We start from the raw sequence: 19,306 nt of genomic DNA, 5'->3' as shown, positions 1-19,306 counted from the left end.
TTTTAATTCCTGATCTTCAGCTCTACGGCTTATTGTATAGAACAAAGCTGAGTTTGGAATGAAAACGCCACATGCTTTTTCTCCCGTCTTTTCTAAAATGAGATTTTATCCAAATTAACACACAGCAATGCCCAGCCAACCCCCCTTAGCAGAAGGCAGTTGGTGCCATGCATCCCTGCAGCACCAAGGGCAGCCACAGCCATCCTGGCTGGGGGACACAGCACACACCCGGAGGGGTTTTTCTTCCCAAAACACATCCAAAAAAGCCATTCACACACACATATGTCTGCAAACCCATAGCTGGGTGGGCTGGCGGGTCCTATTTTCAGCTTGGCAGCCCCAGCACAAAAATGGAAGGAGTCCCAGAGATGGGTTTTCTCCCACTTTAGCAGGTCCCAAGACATTGTGCTCCCAGCTCTCCAGCTGTGCGCATGGAGTAATTGTCCCCACTGCCTCCAGTGCAGCCAGAGCCATGCACTGGGTGCCCAGGGAGCACTGAATAGGAGCCAGCAGCATGCAGGCATTGCCAGGAGCATGTATCTGAGCCCTTGTGCTGTGTCTGTGTTGACTCAGGAAGAAGGACTGAGCTCTCATCCTCCCACCTCCAGCCTGGATTTGCCACACAAGAAGAAAACTCCCGTTTTCTCAAGTGGTTTCCTTATCTGACTTTCTTCAGGGCTTCAATACAGTGTATGCGATCGTGATTTAAATCCATCATAATCACGGTAACATTGGGCCTCAACATACACTGTCAGCACTTTAGAAGCAAAGAGGTTTATTTTTAAGAAGAAAGAGGTATTCAGCCTAACAACACACTTAAATGAACTTGTTTTATTCCCAGCACAGCACTCTGGAAATTCTCAGCACCCCGGGCTGGAGCAGTGCTTCCCAACCACCCAGAATCCTGTACATCCTGTAGTTGTTACCAATGGGAATAACTCCGTGGTGGTGCATCTCTTTTTGCTGGGGTGGGTGCTTGGTGCCACAGGGCAGGACACAAGGGAAAAGCAAATCTGCCCCAGGCATTGCTGTGCATGCTCACATGCTTCAGCATGTGCTTCAGCAGCATTTTTGGTAGGCTGCTGGACAATTTTCCAGCTCTCCCACATCAATATTTCCTCATTTCTCAGCACAATGAGACCCAAAATTCCACTATCCATGCAACTGTGCCTGCATCTCTTTCCAAGCTGTTCTAGGAACACTGTTATTGGTTTGTTTTGTTTTTTACAGGGGCAATCGAGCCTCTCCGCATCCTCCCAGCCCTATCCTGCCCCAGATCACACCCATGAACCTCCTGTGTTAATGGGTTTACTTTGTGGGTACCGGCTTCCAAAAGCAGCTCTCAGTCTGTCCTCCCAAGCTGGCAGCTGTGCAGCGGGATAGGAGCAGGTGACAGCCCCATAGGCCCTTCATGTGATGCTCATGGGACTGGTGCATACTGGAGGGCTGGATTTGGGACATTCAGGACCGGTCCCATCCCACTCACCAAGCCCCCCAGCTCTGAGCCCTGTGCATTTCTATTCCCACTGAGATGGGGACACTTTGAGAGTGACCCCATGCAGATAAACCAGCCTGATTACCTTGGGCAGCTGTTGGGTGGCATGGATGTCCCCATGTGTCGCGTGGTGGAAGAGGATGAAAGTATAGAGTGGGGGATTAAGGAAAGAATAGGAGCAGAGGAGTGAAATAAAGGCAACCCCTGGGTGAGGGCAGCAGCGATGAGATGAAGGATGCTCCTAAAACCTCCCAGCCCCAGATACAGAACAGCCATCCCATGGGCTGGGAAATGCCACAAACACCTCAGTGAAATCCTAAAAAGTTCTTGTCTGTAGGTGTACATGGGGCTCTTCCCACAGGAGCCCTTGGAGCTCTTCCCACAGGAGCAAAAGCAGGCGGGGCAGCTCTGAGGGCTGTGTGATGAACTGAAATGAGCTGAAGCTGCGATTTACAAAATGACCATCGTTTAAAAAATGAAAAATTGTGAGATTTGCTCCACGGATGCAGGTACTGCTGGTAATGGAGCACAGGACAGCCCTTCTGCCTCCCCCGGAACCCTTCCAGACAAGAGTTTGCTTCGGGCATCCCCAAAGTCTTCATCCATCTGCTGTGTGAACTCCCGCTCCCCAGGTCCTGCTCCTCATTAAGGGTTGAGCCCCTGAGCAAAGATTAATCCGGTGTTTGTGAGAATTTATCTGCTTGAAAAGAGAGGGACTGGCTCTGACCTCACAGTCTGGAGGCTGCCAGGGAGTTTACCATCCCCTGAGCTGTCAAGACAATTCCCTGCAGCGCCAAGCTGTTGTTCCTAGCATCTGCTAGGCAGAAAGACGACGAAATACCCCAAATATCTGTTTGCTTTAAAAGGTAAATATTAATTTCAGGATGCTGTTTACATAAGCAGACTCTTCAAGCTTGAAGTCACTGCCTTTTGCTAGTTGTCACATGGTACTAGTGTGTATTTAACATTTATTTAACTCTACTCGGTCCCACTCATGCCAGATGGCAGGCAGCCTGCACGGTGAGGCACAGGCTCACCATGAGAGCAGGGGGTGTTTGGGGACTGCTGCTAGAAGTTTGAACAGTGCTGCAGCTCTCCAGGTGGCACAGATGCTGCAAGCAGGCACGATGCACTCTGCAGTGCTAAGCCTCAGCACTCAACCACTGCCATCCCCCTGCAAACACTGACACAAGGAAGGAGCTGTGGTCCCCAGTGGTCTCAGAGGTGATGTCCCCCCTTCTGCAGCCTCTCCTGGCAGCTCCACTTGCTGGCAGGGTCTCGGCATCACAGCACTTGTGTGTGGAGGAGGGAGAGAGCAGAGCTTGCAGCTGATAGAAGAGAAACCATGGGGCTCAGCATCGTGACCAAAGAGATGCAGTGACCAGAGAAATGTGAAATCCAAGACATATATGGCCTGGGCTGTCCTCAGATCTTGCTGCTTGTCGCTGGCTTTGCATCACCTGCCAGTGCTTTGCATCTGCTTGGCTGGATCCTGCCTGGCACTGAGCTTGCTCATGCCACATCACTGAGCATGGCAGTGGAGCTGGGCAGAAAGCTGTCCCATTGTGGAGACCAGGAGTAAAGTCCCAAGATACTGAAATGAGTGCCTGGCCAATGGGGACCCAGAGGAGCAGGTGTCACGGAGCAAGACCTGCTTGTTGTCTTCTGAGATCCTCAATGGCTGCAGTGAGCTTCATCATCTCAGAGAAGAGATGGAAGGTATCATAAGCAGATGTACATCTGGCACTCAGCACTGACAACTGCAATGCCCACACATTTTTCCACCCCTCCAGTTGTTCATCCTACCACCCAGGGCATTTTGGGGTAATGCAGCACTGCCAAAGTCATTGCTTTCTCAAAGTGTAAAAAAATGGAGCCAGATAGCTTTTGGAAAGCAAATGTGATATTCCCTATCCTTATTTCTGCATCAGGCACCCAGCAGCTTGAATATACTAATGAGGAAGATCTGAGATGGCCTCAGGGACAAGATTATATTTTCTAAGCCAGGCTGAGCACTCTCAGGTTCACACGCTCACATTTGATCTGTGCCATAACTGATGGCCTCTGATTTCCCTAACTGGAAGTATTTTAGCACAGAATTATTGCCTCTTCAGGCTCAATAGCTGCAGTGTGCTCTCACTCCTGCCTGATCTCATCCCTTTCCCTATCTCCTCCAGCAATGCTGTATTTCCTTAGCAAGGAATTTGGGAATTTCCTTAGTGAGAAACTAGGAGATGAGTAAGAATGAGCACATGTCTTTGGCCTAAAGAGCTTGTTTCAGTGCAAGGCCATAGACACCAGGACCCTCAATGAGCAACACTGAAAACAAGACACCAGGACTGGCCCTGGGAAACTCCACCTGGTCAACCTCCTATGACTAGAAACCCCAGCATGAGCACAGGAAAACTCAAGCTTTGGACTCTGACACAGTTACAACATGCACATCAGAGGTCTAACGTAGACCACTGACGTAGGTTCAGGGTTGTTGGGTTTTTTTCCATATAAGGAAAAAAAATTCCATCTAAATGATTTCCTCCTGTGGTTAGCCTGCCTGGCGTTGGGTGTGAGGGAGGGGCTGGGCTGCAAGGAGCTCACTGCTGGTGAGGATGGTAGGGAGCCCCTGAGTAAGGATGAAGGGACAAGCAATGAAAGCAGATGTCATTGTGGGCCCTCTGTTTCCCCCAGAAGGGACTCACCTATGACAACACTTTTTTCTTGACAGAGGTGGTAGCAATACCACCAGGGATGCAGAGGACACAGCCTTGGGCTGGCAGACGTTCCCACATCAACAGCAGGGTGCCGGGGCTGCTGAGGCCTTTCCCGTCCCTTGGTGCTGCCCTGCAGTGAGAGAACAGAGTACCTCTGCTGCCCTCCGTCCCGCCTTGGCCTTCTGTGCCCAGCACTGAGCAAAGGCCATGCCCGCAGCCTGTCCTGGGCTGCCGTGTGCCTGGGCCCCTCCTCAGCGCTGAGGCCTGGGCTGGGCCCTCACCTGAAGGCTGCACAGAGCTCAGGGCCTTCTGCTGGACTTGTCTTGTTGTCCCAGCACAGCAGCTTCTGGGACAGCAGTGCCAGTCCTTCCCATTTCCTCAGAGCTCGGGGAAGAAGAGGTGAGAGCTCTTGGGGAAGGGTGAGGATGGAGGACGGGGAAGAAAGGGCGGTAGGGAGCAGCAGCTGGCGCAGGGGCTCTCTGGCGGATGGTGACATTTCAATGCCAAGACGGAAATTGAGAGCCCCTGGTGTGCTGCCAACGGATGTAGCAGTGTCTCCAGGCAGACACGATGTTGGGGTGCCTGCCCTGCCTCGATGGAGGTGGATCCACCTCCATGGGTGGTTCTTCTAGAGGGATGTCCACCTCCATGGGCTGGATGCTGCTCTCTGGTGGATCGACATCCATTGGCTCAGGTTTGCTGCTGCTCCCCTGAAACCGTGGCTTCTTTGGTGGAGGAGGATCCATTCTCCTCCATGAAGGACAGCACACGGTAGGAAGAGACTGTAAATTGCTCCTTGTGTCAGCTAGCTGCCAGCAAGGTGCAGGTTGGTTAACGACTGCTGTTCTATTGTCAGGGTCATCAGGGAGGTGGCTCACGACATCAGAAAGCCATGGCATGGCCCATCATGTCTCATGATGACCAAAACACGGCTGTGCTGGGCAAGACTGGGCCTATGGCCTGAGACTTGCCCTAATTTTGAAGAGGGATGAGGGGTGTCTATGATTTGAAGGACAAGAAGGGATAAAATCAGTTCACCAATGATACTGTGGCAGAACACGACAAACTGTGAGGGTCTCTGTGCTGTTCATATCCTCCAGTCTGCTCCATTGTATGTATTGCATATATAATGTCCATAGTTGAAGGGTACAATGAAGCCCATTTGAAATGTTTGTGGGTCTTCTAAACCCAAGAGATGCCAGCTCCTGGCCAGCAAACTCTAACAAAGCTGCACTCAGTCACTGCACAGCAGCTCACCCACAGCTGTGCTTCCAACAGATACACGACCAGCAGTAACCCATGCAGAACTGGAGGGATTCACTGCCAGTTTGCTGGGAGCGTGATCCTATGGGGCAACAGCAGTGTTCCTGACCTTGCTTCTCCAGTGCTGTGCAGGGCTCACAGCTCTTGTTGCCTTGCTTATAAAGACAGAGTTGATGGTGTGTAGGGCAGCCAGTTTGAGTGCTCTGCTCCATCCCAGGAGGCGTGATGAACCCTGCAAACGCTGAGCCACTGGGCTACAGGAAGCAAAGAGCCACAGGCACACTGGTACCAGTATGATCTGCCAACTGGTGGCAAGGATTTTTGCCTAGGATAGATGTGGTCCAGCTCTCAGGACCACAGAAGTATTTTACTGCTGAGAACAGAAACCCCAGCTATAACTCAGTTTGCAGATACACAGCTACTTTCCTTTAAGGCTATTGGGAAGTTCCTGGCCCAGCCAGCCCACCCACAGTGTCCCCAGGGAGCACCTATCACAGCAAATTCCTTAGCACAAAGCACCTTTTGCTGTCAGCATGGGGCTGGTACTGCACGTGCAGCTGCGACAAAGCCCAGGCAGGACTTGTAGACACTTGGTGAAGCTCTTGTGATGAGAAATCCCAGCACTTTCAGGCTCAGTGGTACCCACTGGAGGGAAACCCAAGCTTTGGACTCTGCCACAGTTAAAACACCCACACTGGAGGTCTGTTGCGGACCCTTGACTTAGCATCAGGTTTTTCCACATAAGGTAAAAAATGACATCTAAATGAACTGGCTCTGCAGCCAGACTCTGAGGGGCATTTTTGCAGAGGCAAGGTGCTGGGGGACCAGGCCCAAGGGAAAGCTGCTGGCACACCGAACTCCCACACAGAGCTGCACCAAACCAGATAGGCTTGTGATGGAGCTCCTCAGCCCCGCTGAAGGGCTGGGCAGTCAGCTGCAGCCATCCTCACCAAGAAGTCCCATTCTTCATTGTAGTTGTCCTGCAGGTACCTCAGAGCTCCTGAAACACCTCCTCCAGGATCCCAGTGGCAGTGCTCAGGTAGGACAGCATCCATCCTTAGAGCTATCCCAGCCCAGACCCAGGGCTGTGGGCACTGAGATGTGCCTCGGGGTTCTCCTCCCCAGAGAGGTGTGGGGGGCTCAGCGTGGCCAGGGGAGCAGGGCAGCTCTGGACTCGTTTTGGACATTCCATAAGCCTACAACAGAATAAAACTGACGGTATATCCTCGTAAAGGCTTCAGCTGCATCAATATTGCCCCGTTTCTAATTCTCATTTGAACGGGTTACCCGAACAAGCAGCGATCACTGCTACTGCGATGCCAGCACTTTATTTCGGAAAGGGGTGCCGGGGGCCGAACCGCTTCGTTTCTCGTTTCCCCAGCAGCCTCCTTACGGGGAAGGGGCAGCCCGTGCGAGCCCGGTACCCGACCAACCCCCACCCTCCGCGCGGCCCTCCCTGCGGCCGGGGCAGGCCGCGCCCCCCGCGTCACGCCGAGAGGCGGGCAGGGCCGGGCCGGGCCGGCTGGGCCGCGCCGGGAGCGGGAGGCGGCGAGGAGCCGTGCGATGGTGGGGATCTCGGGAGGCTGCCAGTGTAAGAGCCGCGGAGCGGGGCTGGGCGGCCTGGCGGGGCGGCGGGGAGCGGGGGGCTCCGGGAGAGCGGCGGGAGCTGGGCCGGGCCTGGGCCGGGCGGTGCTGGGCGGAGTGCTGCGCGCTGCCCCGCTCCGGCTGCGGCATGCTCGGTGTGCGTGTGTGTGTCAGTGCTGCTGGCCCCGTGCACGCAGCCTGGCAGCGACCCGTCTGGCGGTGCCTGTGCCCTCCCGGCGGGCCGGGTCGGGTTTGCAGCCCTGGGTCGTGGCTCAGCCTGGGGCCGCTCCCCGCTGCATGCCAACTCTCTGCCCGTGCTCTGGGGCGGTGGGCTGAAGCGCTGCGGCTTTTCGGGGTGTGTGTGTGTGAGAGGTCCCCCTGGGATAGGGAGCCTCCCGGCGTGCCCCGTTGTTGGGGGGAAGAGGGTGGAAGAGCTCCGTTTTCATGAATTTCTCAGAACAGGAGGTTTATTGCTGGGTGTGTTGCGCTCTGAAAGCTGTGAGCCTGGCAGGAGTGCTGGGAAGCACAGCCCTGCTGCCAAGGAGCGGCATAGGTGGGCAGCACGTGGCTGCCACAGGTCGGCCTCCTGCTCCTGCTTCCCATCCCCGCATCTGTGCTTCTCTGTATAGAACCGTGCATGTGGGCAGGGAGCTCAGAGCCGCCCCAGGCAGAGGCAGAAGGGAGTGTAGTACACGATGCTGTCTGTTGGCTCTGGTGGACTGTGCTGTGCCCTCAGAATTGCCTGTACGTTGTGGTTCAGGAAAGCACGAGGAGCGTGTCCCAGTGCTCAAAGGAAGCAGGGGGTTTCTCAAGTGAAGTGTAGTTGCTTGCAGGGAAGCAGCACACCGTGTAAAGAAGCATAGTTACTGATCGCCCAGACATGGAGCAGCTACTGCAGCTAGTAGGCTTTCCACCAAAGTACTGTATTTCATTCTGGACAACTGAACGAAGGAGTTCAGAGTCACCTGTGGAAGTGACAGCTCCTGTTCTGAGCAAAGTGTTAATGAATTCCCTGGTGCTAATGAGTTCTCTAGCTGTCTTTACCCTGATTTAAGCTTTACCCTGTTGTCAGCGTGGTGTGCATCCACCTAGTTGCACGGTCGGCCTTCTTGGGTTGTATTAAGTGTGTGCAAGCCATGATGCTGAACAGCTAAGTATATTGATTCCTAGTGATCTGCACTAAAGAAGACCTCATATCAATATTTTTTTGCACTTTTTTTTCCTTGATGCACCTGAAAGCACCTTTGATTGTGTTGAGGTGGAAGCCTTTCTTAAACAATCTCCTTCATTTGGCCATTCAGTCTCCTATAGTCAGATTTTTGTGGTTTTCCAGGTCTGTGTGCAATAGTGTACAATACACACCTTTCCATCCGTTTTTCTTTTGGCATAGGACTGCACACACTGCAGCTGATCTGATGTATGGGCACTTGTTAAACTACTCTTATGTAGAAGAAACGTTGAGAGTGTTCAAGAAACATGTAGGTGTTGTTCTAAGGGATGTGGTTTAGTGGGGAAATATCACCAGTAGATGGATGGTTGGACTGGATGATCTTGGAGGCCTTTCCCAACCTTGGTGACTCTATGACTCTATGATTCTGTACCCTGCTGGGTTTGGAGGTGTGGGCTTTACAAGCTGCAGCTGTAATTCTAAAGTGAAGAAGCTTGCAGGTTTTGCTTGAATGAATGATGGAGCCCATCAACACTGCGTGGCTGAGTTCACAGCTAAGGACATTCATGCTGCAGCAGCTCCAGAATCCCTTTATCTTCAAAGCAGGAATTCACAGAAGTCTGTTGAAGTCAGGTGTGCTGAATGGAGGCCCTTCAGCCAGCTTCTGTTAGGTATTCAGGGAAATGGGGGTTTTAAAGTTCACGCAGTATTTGCCTCTGGATGATGGAGCTGAACTGCTTTGCTTTCAAAGCCAGCAGAACTGAACTCCAGGGAGAAGCTGGGTGTTGGTTATGTTTACGTTTGCCCTATCCAAATGAAAAGATTAAAGAGCTTTTATCAGCGTAGGGGAAAGAATGCTCACTCTGCAGTCAGCTCCCACTCAGCTTCGAGATTATTTGAGGTAGGAAAATATCCAAAGTTGTAATTTTGCATTTAGATTTTGCAGTCCCACTTCTTCACCTCTGCTCAACTGAAGGATTTTTCTGAGCGAATGATTTCCCAGCATCCATTGTAGCTGTCAGGTGAGGAAATGCAGTTCTCAAATAACCACCAACAAACCCCCAAACCTGTTGTGACGCTTTTCAGCTTTGATCTGATGTGTTAATCTTCTGCCATGACAAATACCACCACTTGTTGCCCTCTTTTACTGGTGCTGGGACACTTTGCTCACTTCACATCCTCCCCATTACCTCTGTCCTGCTGTGACTTTGAGAGAGGCTTCAGATGTAGGGGCAGAAACCTGCTGAGCAGCAGTTAAGTAGTGTGATTGCAGCAAGCCCTGCCTCTATTGTAGTCATTAGCCTGTGGATTTGAGGGCAAAAAAAGCCACCAATGTAATATGAAGTTTCTTGGCTTTTTAAAGATTAGACCTTTTTAAGTGAGATTTCCCTCCTGAGCATCTCTTGCTTCTCTTTCTCAGCAGGAAACTTTCCATCAGCAGACGTTTGTATGTGAGGAGGATGCAAACAGCTGCAGGACTTAGGCTCTCTCTCTTTGGATCCTATAAATCAGTCTTTGCGTATGCTTTACTGTCCTATTTATGAGCCTGCAGCTAATACTGAGTTACATGGCAGACTACAACTTACAAACTGCTTGTTCCCTCAGCAGGATACAGACACAAATTAAAATGGAAAGGGCTTGGATTGGTTATTTCTTTAATTTTCTCTTTTCCTTCCTTTATACTGTGGCAAGTGCTTCTTTTGTTTCTTCTGCATTTAAGTTCTTGACTGACCCCTGTGAGCAGTGCTAACAGTATTTCCTTACTTGGCATTATGGTAGTATTCAGTCTTTTGTCCCAGACTGCTCACTAAATGTGAGCAGTATTTCTCAGTATTTTCTGTGGCTTTGAGGCTGAAAGTCTCAGTAGAGGAACTTATGTGTTTGCTCTTGCAAAGACTGGGGCCTATAGCCTGAGAGTTGCCCTAGTTTTGAAGAGGGAAGAGGGATAAAACGAGCAACAATATCAGTGATATTGTTGCAGAACGCACCAAACATCAGTGCTGGTCACTTTTAAGTAACATCTCTCTTGTGCCCAGGAGCAAGCAGTGCCATAGTGTTGGAAGCCATGCAGGTGGGCAGGACAGAAGGTCAGGTTGGCTAAGCAGAGGTCTCCTTGTGCAGCTTAGGTGGAAGAAGAAATTATATTGCCAGTGGAAGTGAGTTTGGGTGACATGGGAGGACTAGAGAGGTGTTGTTTGGCATTGTAGAGAGAACATGTGTGTGTGACAAGAGCTCAGTTAGAGTTGAAGCTGACCAGTACTTAGGGGAAAAGCAAAAAAAATAATAATAAAAAAAAAGCCTTCTTTGCTTGTCTTCAGCACCAATGATGGGCTCTGGGACCACCAGAGTCTTGAATTTGAGGACTGTGACTGCGCTAAGAATAAACTCCTGGCCAACTCCGAACTTATGTGCAATTTGCTGCTCCAGCAGGATGCATATAAATCTATGGAGACCAATGGGATTCATTCCAGGGTACTCAAAGACCTGACTGATGTCACTGTGAGACCCCTCTCAATTATTTTTCAGTGGTCTTGGGAATCTGGAGAGGTCACAGTCAACTGGAAGCTGGCAGATGTGGTCCCAAGAGACCAGACAAAATTACAGAGGTGGTTGTTCTGGAAAATACTGGAAAACACCTGAAGGACAATGCAGTCATTGGTTGCAGCCAGCATGGGTTCACAATGGGAAAATTCCGTTCAATGAACTTTTTATAAAGTTTGTAACCATTTTATCACAAGGTTACCCAAGGGAAGTTTGCAAAGGAAGCGAAGGCGTAATCTTTTGGGATTTCAGCAGAGCTTTCAGTGCTGTTTCTCCCAGTATTCTGTACTCTGTATTCTGTAATCTCCCAGTATTCTCTGTGTATTCTGTACCAGAAGGGCCAACCATAGCCTGGAACCATGGAACAGGCTGCTCAGGGCAGTGGGCACAGCTCTGGGCTGCTGGAGCTCACTCAGGGTTGGATTTTGGGTGGTCCTGTGTGAACCCAGGAACTGGACTCCAGAATCCTTGTGGGGTCCCTGCCAACTGAGGATGTTCTATTGTTCTACAAAGACAGATGCCAGCTTTAATGTGGAAAACACCCTGAGAGCTACGGTCTCTCTAGGAAGAAGGAATTACCCAGTGACGGAAATTGTAGGAGGTGAGTGAATGCTTTATCACACTGCTTGGTGCAGTGTGTGGGGGTGTTCTGAGTGAGGTTGTTATGCCCCTAAGGCAGCTAGAAATAGTGGTCTGTCAAAGCAAGCAGGCTGGAAACAGCCGTCAGTGAAGATGGCTGCTGCGGGAGGAAGGAGTTGCAGTGAGCAAGCTGTGTCGGCATCAGCACGGGTTTGCAGAAACCTCATACCTGATTCATCCACTCTCTGTGAGGGAGGGCTCTTTTCTTTGTCTTGGAAAAAAAGACCCCACAGAACTTGAGCAAGATCATTCTTCTTTAGCTTCAAAACCCACAAATCACCCTTGTATAGCTGTTCTCCTTTCTCTGAGTTCCTTTTGCTGGAGAAGCGGGCACTTGTGAGTGTGATTGATCTCTCTTTGGATGAGATGAATTATTTGCTCAGATGCCTGAGCTTTTTCACAGACTGCAAGTGGAGTCCGGGCTAACTGGTTCCAACTGTGGCAACTCAGAGTTAGATTAAACAAGTCTTGCTCAGGGTGCAGCTAGACATTGTACATCCCTATTTCTGCTATACTGATCACTGGAAGGAAAGTCAGGCCATTAAAATCCAACTTAAACAAAAACCAAAAAGACTGAAGGAAGACAGTGATCTTGTGCTCGATGTGTGAAACCAGATCCTGCCTCAGCTATGGTGCTTTCTGCAGCCTCGGACAGGTGGTTTGAATGTTTTTTCTGAATTGTAGCTGAACTGTGTATAAGTGCATCTTTTCAGTTTTGCAGTATAAACCATGTCTGCCAGAAACGCTTTAAATAAACCTGGATCCTTTTGCCAGAACCAGGTCAGGAAGTGATTGCACAGGACCAAACACCAGCAGGTATGACAAGGCTGTAACCTCTGACAAGAGAAGGTGACCAACACCTGGCATGCCACAGAGAGGGGCTGCTTCAGATGACTCAGCTGCAGCCAAAGCATTGTATGCCTGCGGCTCAGCTTCCATCGATGAAGTGCTAAGGATAACACCAGTGAGCCATACTGCTGCTTTATAAGGATAAACACAAAAACATGTGTCATGTCATTAGCAGCTTTATAGACAGAGAGCAGGGAACGATGTCCACTTGGTGCTAGGAATTGAGCAGGCTGATTGCTAGCACAAGGCGTCACTGGTTCTTGTCACTGGGCTGAGCATCTGCCTGAGAAATGCTGCTGGATTTTATCACTGGTCTCTAGGAAGTGAATAATTAAGATAGAGTTGTAATTTGTTTAAGCACAAATTATGTTCATTGCCTTTGTTATCAGCCCAGTGATTTCTACTGTATTACGAGTACAGTTGCTGGGTCTGTTGGGAAGACTTTTAATGTCTTTGAGTATCCATTACAGAGAAATACTTCATACTTGTTCTGAAACTAATGAACCAGAAAGAAAGGAGAAATGTGGGTCTGCTTGGAAACTTTGGGATGTTCCATATTAGTTTAAGACACATACTGACTTTCTGATATGCAGAAATCAAAAAGGCTCTGTGAGGAACTTGGTCTCAATTTCTATATGCTGTAAGCTAACTGGCTTAAGGTGTCAGTCCTTCCTTGCAGTAGTGTTAGGGAGGGTGAAAGCAACCCTCTTTCTAAAACTGTCTAAGCAAAGGGTTTTTTCTGACTTGCAAGTGAGGATAAAAAAGAGCGCGTACTTCAGGTAGAGCTCATGCTTTTGACTCTGACAAAAGCAGGACTACAGTGGAGTATGTGAGCTGAGTACAGTTTCCATCAGCCTGTGCTGCCAGGGCTTCACAGCTGCCTCGAGACATTACCAGGAGATATCCTCTGATACAAGGAGTCCCAGAGGCAGTGCTTTCACCCTGCTGCATGATTTGCCTGGAACCCTTCCAGACTGAAACCCATCTTCCTCAGGGCATTTGTCCAGCCAGTGCCAAGCAGAAAACTGTCACTGTTGCCTTCCCACCCTCTGTGTCGCACCCTCTGTACAGGTTTGATTCAGCTGTGGTCATGTCACCAGATGTGATTTTTACTGTATCTGTGGACACCAGGTTAACCAGCCCTGGCCTTCGGGCTCAACTAGAACTGTCTTTTGCTCCGTTTCATTCTCTTCTAGCAAGTGAAGCATTAACTTCTACTGTCTGGTGACTGGACTGTGAGGCTCAATCCTGCACATAGGTTTTCTTCAGAGACGTGCTTTGCAGTCTTGTTAGAACGTAAAGGATCACGCTGTTCAAGCGGGGATTTTCTCCATTGTAGATTTATGGTGGAATTTAAGATAGTATTTGGTAATAGCTCTCAACCTTGAGTTGCAGGGATATTTTCAGAAGATAAATGGCATGCTGCTGTCTCAACTTTGGGTCCATAGATTACACATGAACGCTTTACAAAATACCACAGAATTCTCTCGTTACCAGGTATGGTTTTGAATGGAAAAGGTAGCAGTAGCTGTTTTGTTTTTTTTTTTTTTCCCGTGGATGTCATAAAATAATAACTTGACTACTTAGCATTGTTTCTGCAAGCATTCACTGCTTTTCTCAAAGCAGATGTAAGAGACATGCTGGTTTGCTAGCATCAATAGCAGCTTCTCCCTGAGCTAAACATCCGCTTTTCTGAATCCGTGTGGTCTCTTGGGGGTTGGTCAGCCACTTCCTAACAGTGCACTTAGTCACTGTAGCAGCAAGTTCCTCTAACTGTTACCACCGGGAGCAATCCCACCTGGCTTCTCTGTGTGTTTTGTCTAGCCATTTCTGGCATACATGAGGTGTAGATCTTAAATTTCCCCCAAATCCAGAAATAGCGGAGTGTGAGGGATTGGCTTTGCCGTGGCAGAGCAGGGTTTGCTGCTGCTGAGCATATCCATGGCCCCACAGCCTCGTGCCTTCTGCATCTCTGCCCTGCTCCTCAGGAAGCATGGCAGCGAGAGTCTGGTCATCTTGCAGTCTGCATTCCTGCTGCTGCATGATCTACCTTGACAGTGGCGATGGGAGTTGTTTTTTTCAAGCCTTGAGATGTGCGTGGTACTTACCAGGGTGCTTAGGGGTAACTGTCTCCCTCTGCAGTCCCTGCTGTAAGCATCCCACCCCAAAGTTTGGCTGCCTCTGTCGCCTGGCTCTGACATGGTACAGCTGTGTAACTTTGACTCAGACTGCTGAGAGAGAGCCACGAGAAAATCTGCAGAGATAAGAAAGATTGAAATTACAGCCTGAGGTCCCTTAGTCGCTCAGGACTCAAGAAGGAAAAGAAGTAAAATGGGGAGGTAACAAATCCCAGAGGGAAGAGAAGAGGGAGGCTGTATGTGCTGATGTACGTAGTGCACAGTGCTCTGCCAGGGGCTGGGGTTGGTTGGAGCAGTGCTGGGCACTGGTGGCACTGGGCTGGTGGCAGACAGCAGCTGGGCCCGGGGCCTTCCCTGTCGCCTGCCTGCCTGCCAGCAGTGACTCTTTGGATGCCTTATCAGGAGTGGTGAGCACACAAATGCTTCTCCTAATAACTCATTACATCCCACCTATCTTCTGTGTGCGTTAGCCAACAAATATTTGCTTTATACTTCTGAGTTCTTGTGTATCCTGCCTGCGGAGTCTCTTTACATCTGGTTGGAGTTGCACAAATGAGCTGGGCTGGAAGCGCAGGGTGCATCTGCAGGGCCAGCTCCTGCAGCATCTTGCAGGCAGCAGCACGGGGGAAATGCTCAACCTTTCTTTGCCTTCACACGAAGCAAGGAGGACAACAGCTGCTCCTTTGCACCCACCTTCAGGGCCAGCTTGGATCTCTGCAGCCTGTCCCCTCCTCGAGGCTCTTGCTTTGCAGTCACGTGAGTATTGCAGGCAGCAACGTTTCGTGGCTGTGTTGTGGGAAGCAAATCTTTCAATGGCTTTTGCTTCTGCAGAGAATTATTCCAGCTCTTTTTTCAAGGATGTGAACAAATACTGCTTGGCACTTCCAGGTGCAGATGAGGATGGTTTGCCTGGTTTAGGTGATGGCAGGTAATTGCATGCACAGGGGGGGCACTGTAGTCAGGATGTTAAAACACAAAGTCATCAAATGGCTCCCATCTTCCTCCCCCTCCGGGCAAGCTCCTTTGCGTCAGAACAGCCGGTCTAGCAGATCTGCAGTCAGAGCCCAACCTCCTCCCTCAGTGGGTTTGGTGGGGGCCAAGAAGCCTCTGATTAATTGTGACTGTAGAGCACTGAACTTGGAGGGGAGATGAAAAACTCTTCAAAATGTTTGCCTCCCTGGCAGCGTACATGTGGGTTGGTAATTGGGTTTATCTTGTGACATCATTAGGATCTCTGACATTTCCAGCTTAGAAACAATAACTCTCCTTATCCGTCGTCATGTTTTTCTAATTAAAGACAAAGCTTAGTAAATATTTTTTAAATGATTGAATTTCCCGAGTATGGAAAACACATGTTGGGAGTCGGGCACGCAGAGTGCAATGTGCCTTTTCCCATAGCATCCCTTTGAGCGTACGAGCACAGATACAGATTTAGAGCTGTGGGTGACGGGTTTATCTGGGATGATTGGCAAGGATTTATAAACCAGGGGGGGATTTACTTAGCTCTCATTCCCTCCTCTTCCCCCTTGCCCTTCCCCCCCTCCCGACCCCAGTCTCGGAAATAGGAAATTGGGATCACATTAAACCCTAATTGGTTTGGCTCCAGTAATAGTTCGGGGGCTGCCAAATAGTTAATTTATTGTGTGAGAGTTTGGCCATGTGTTGAGAGGCAAATTTGCTTTAAGCAAGGGATCTTTGTAAACTGTGCCTCCATTCATGTGCCAGGTCCTGTTTACAAGGCGGGGAGGCAGGGAGCGGTGCAGACGGCAGGAGGCTGCTTTCCATGACAATCAGGGCATGGCAAGGGGGGGGAACCGAGCAACTGTGCTCTGACATCTCCAACCCCCCAGCTTCTTGTTCTTCCTTCCTTTCTCCCCTCCGACAGCTCTCAGAAATAGCTGCGTAAAAGAGGTTAAAGTGGTTTTAGCTGGCCTGCACGATAGGCATTTGGAAACTGCCAGCTAGATAAGATGTGGGAGGCTCTCAGGAGAATAATTGCATCTGTGTTGGAGATAACAGCAGGCCTGGGCTGTCACCTCTGAGCGGGGCCAGGTGGGGAGTCCCTGGGGTGCTAAGATTGCTTTTCCTGTACCGCACGAGGAGGGGCCGGGGAAGCCCGGCATGGCTGGCTGCTTTCCTGCGGCCCCCAGAAGCCCTCTTTGTTCCAGCCCCGCTGGGCTGGTGGCTGCATCGCCGCCCGGCTCTGCTGCTGCAAGCTGCTTCTGTTGGACCCGCAGCATCTCCTGTCCTTGGCTCCCATGTGGCCTTCTGGAAGCTGTGCTCCAGCAGGAGAGCTTGAAGTACTGGCAGTCCTTCTTTAGGTTGACCCCTCTCACTTGAATGGGAGTGAATCAGACCAAAGAGGATGCTGCAGCCTGAGCTGTGGACTTTTGCTCCTTGCGTGGCTCCGGTTTTGTTGTATGATTTGCAAGCAGCTGTGTAAGGAATAAATTCATGGCTGTAAGGTTTTCTTTCGTTTCTTGCCGAGTTAAATAAGAAACTTCATGGCAGAGAGCTTCCAGCTCTGAGGCAACAAACGGTGCTCAGCAGTGCCCTTTCTGTGTGAGCTGCTGTTTCCATTGTGCACTCGATACCTGAGGCTCAATATTGTGACCCTTTAATTTTCAGCTGCTAAAATGTGCCGTGCAAGTTGGCTAAAAGGGAAGAGCTCAAAGGGGAATTTGAAATAGTTATGCTGTGGAAGCAGTGTGTTTCTTTGGATATTTCTTAAGTGCTGAGTGTTTAGGAGAAATTGATAGGTAGCAGCGGTGCACTCTTAGCAGTACTTCTCCGTCTGTAGCTCTTGCTTCCTGGGATGTAATAAAATCCATTAAGTTCTATTTATGTTCCAGGGCCCAATATAGTAATAGTTTTATTTGGATAATTGTGGCTGTTCTGCTGATAATCAGAAGACTGAAAACTTCCAGCCTTGCTACAGAAGCCAGGCTGCCTATTTCAGGGGCGCAGTGCTGGCACAGCCGAATGTCTGCCAGTTTCTCCGAGAGAGATGCCAGCTCACCAAAAGGAAATGGGATCAAACAGAGCCTCTTTGGGATCCCCCGCAGCCCACGCTACCACCTGCTCCTCGGACACCAGCTGTCGCGTCGGGGCTGTGCTGCCCAGGTCTGGCACTGAGGTGCTAGCAGGGTAAGGCCTCTCTAAGTGCTTTATGGAGACAAATTGGACAGGTATTAAGCAAACAGCAGTTATTTGTTCTGGAGGATGTCTTTTCATCCCGAGGTCTGAAAGCAGGTTAAACATTTATCAGGGAGCCACTCCCCACTTTCTCATCTTCTGCTTAGTTTGAAATGCAGCCATTTCTCAGCTGAACTGCTGTAATTACTTTGAAGTACATAGTACTTCCTCCACTTTTGGCAGGAAGTAAAGAGGAATACTGTACTCCACTGCAAGACAAAATAAAGATCAACAACTGGGATTTTTCTCAAAGAGTAGATCTGTCTTCCCTGCCATTAAACCCAAGCTGGATGGGAGCCTTACGCCCATTTCACTTTTGTGATGCAAGCGTGGCGGTTCCAGCACACAGCCTATGTTTATGTGATGATTTAAAGCAGCAAATTCTAGCCAGAAATACTTTCTAGTTCTTTGCTTTCCTTTTGCTGCTTGCTTCCCTGTTCACACTACAGATGCCAGTGGATCACTTGCCCATGGTGAGTAATGATACAAGCCATGCTTGGCATTGGGCTGGGAAACTCTGGCACCTTCAGGAAGGTTCTTCCAGAGATGTGATCCTGCTCTCAGGTAAGGAAGTGCTGAAAAGCCCTGAAGCCGAATTTGAGATTACTTGTGTCAGCTTAAATACCCACTTCCTCTATGAGCATGGACACCTACTGGAGGATATTTTGGTGCTTCTGCCATGGCTGGATGTCCATACAGACTGATTCTTAGAGAAAAGGAGGAAAGGTAGCAATCCTGGCAGTGGTTTCCAGAAAAAAAAGAACATGGCAGGTTGGTGACAGCCATGAAGGAGACTTGTTCAGCAGATCTGGGAGGGCATTCCTAGGACCACGGCAAAGAGGAAGCGGTTCCATGCTGTGGGGTGGAGGAGAGATCTCTCACTTGATGTGAAATTTCAGGGAAATACACATGTCCACGCTTGCCTTCCTTTCCTCTGTTCTTCATTTCTTCAGCAAGGCTTGTCCTCACCTCTAAATGTGTACCGAGAAAGGAGGGTCTAGAGTGTAGAGGCAGTGGCAGTGGCTTGTCCTTGGAGGTTGTAGGCCTGATTGCTGGGTAACGGGGAACCACAAGTCAGCGTTATGCAAAAAGGAATTCTTGGTGAACCATCTGCATCCATTTACCACTGTCCATTTATCTCTCTGCTGCAAGAAGTCTGACCCTAGATTACAGCTCTTCATCCACGTGAGTCACCAGCTTTTAGAATACACTGATGGGTGCCTTATCCCCAAGGAGTATTGCATTTCTGTGAAAATGTGGCCATCCCCCTGTATCTAGGTGTGTCTGGCAGCTAGAAGTTAAGATGATGGAGTCTGCTGAGGAAGGCTATTTGTCTGCAGCAGATGCCCCTCTTTTGGAAGCCTCACAGTGCTGTAGCATAGATGGTAGGTTAATGATGTTACTCCTCGCTCTGAATGCATACTGATTTCCCATGCAGCAGGGCATGGTTAGTGGCTCTCATTGCTTGACAGGACAAAGTTTTCGAGTCTTCCCCTATGCCTTTCTGATCTTGTTTGAGGATGAACACAAGCCTGCAGAAATCTTCCCAGCTTCGTGCTTGAAATGTTGCTTATGTTTTGGTGCTGTCTGGGAATCCTTGGTACATTTGTGTTTCCAGCAGCTTAGTCTGGCTGAAAGTGAGATGGGGTCCAATGGTGGACACAAATCCTGTCAGTTTAATCTCCTGGCTTTCCATGCCAGCCCTCTTGCTAACCCAGGGCTCATT

General features: G+C 49.8%; 1 protein-coding gene and 1 long non-coding RNA gene across 3 annotated transcripts in view; one reads left to right on the top strand and one right to left on the bottom strand.

Annotated features, from left to right (window-relative positions):
* Positions 1-2,446: 2,446 nt before the first annotated feature.
* Positions 2,447-6,956, bottom strand: LOC121107310. Its single transcript, XR_005841192.1, has 3 exons — positions 5,576-6,956; positions 4,192-4,333; positions 2,447-2,823 (listed from the first exon to the last, which is right to left on the bottom strand). It is a non-coding gene; the product is annotated as an uncharacterized LOC121107310 (long non-coding RNA).
* A 20-nt stretch (positions 6,957-6,976) lies between these two features.
* CBFA2T2 (CBFA2/RUNX1 partner transcriptional co-repressor 2) overlaps positions 6,977-19,306 on the top strand; it is a 51,435-nt gene continuing 39,105 nt past the window's right edge. Inside the window, 1 exon segment of one of the 2 annotated variants that reach the window (NM_001011689.2) lies at positions 6,977-7,057. In NM_001011689.2, the coding sequence (NP_001011689.2) occupies positions 7,030-7,057 (28 nt within the window). In that variant the 5' untranslated portion in view covers positions 6,977-7,029. 2 annotated transcript variants of the gene reach the window in all.

Source organism: Gallus gallus, chromosome 20, assembly GCF_016699485.2.
Source record: "Gallus gallus isolate bGalGal1 chromosome 20, bGalGal1.mat.broiler.GRCg7b, whole genome shotgun sequence".
Classification (NCBI taxonomy): Eukaryota; Metazoa; Chordata; class Aves; order Galliformes; family Phasianidae; genus Gallus; species Gallus gallus.
This window is presented reverse-complemented; position numbering and strand designations above follow the sequence as displayed.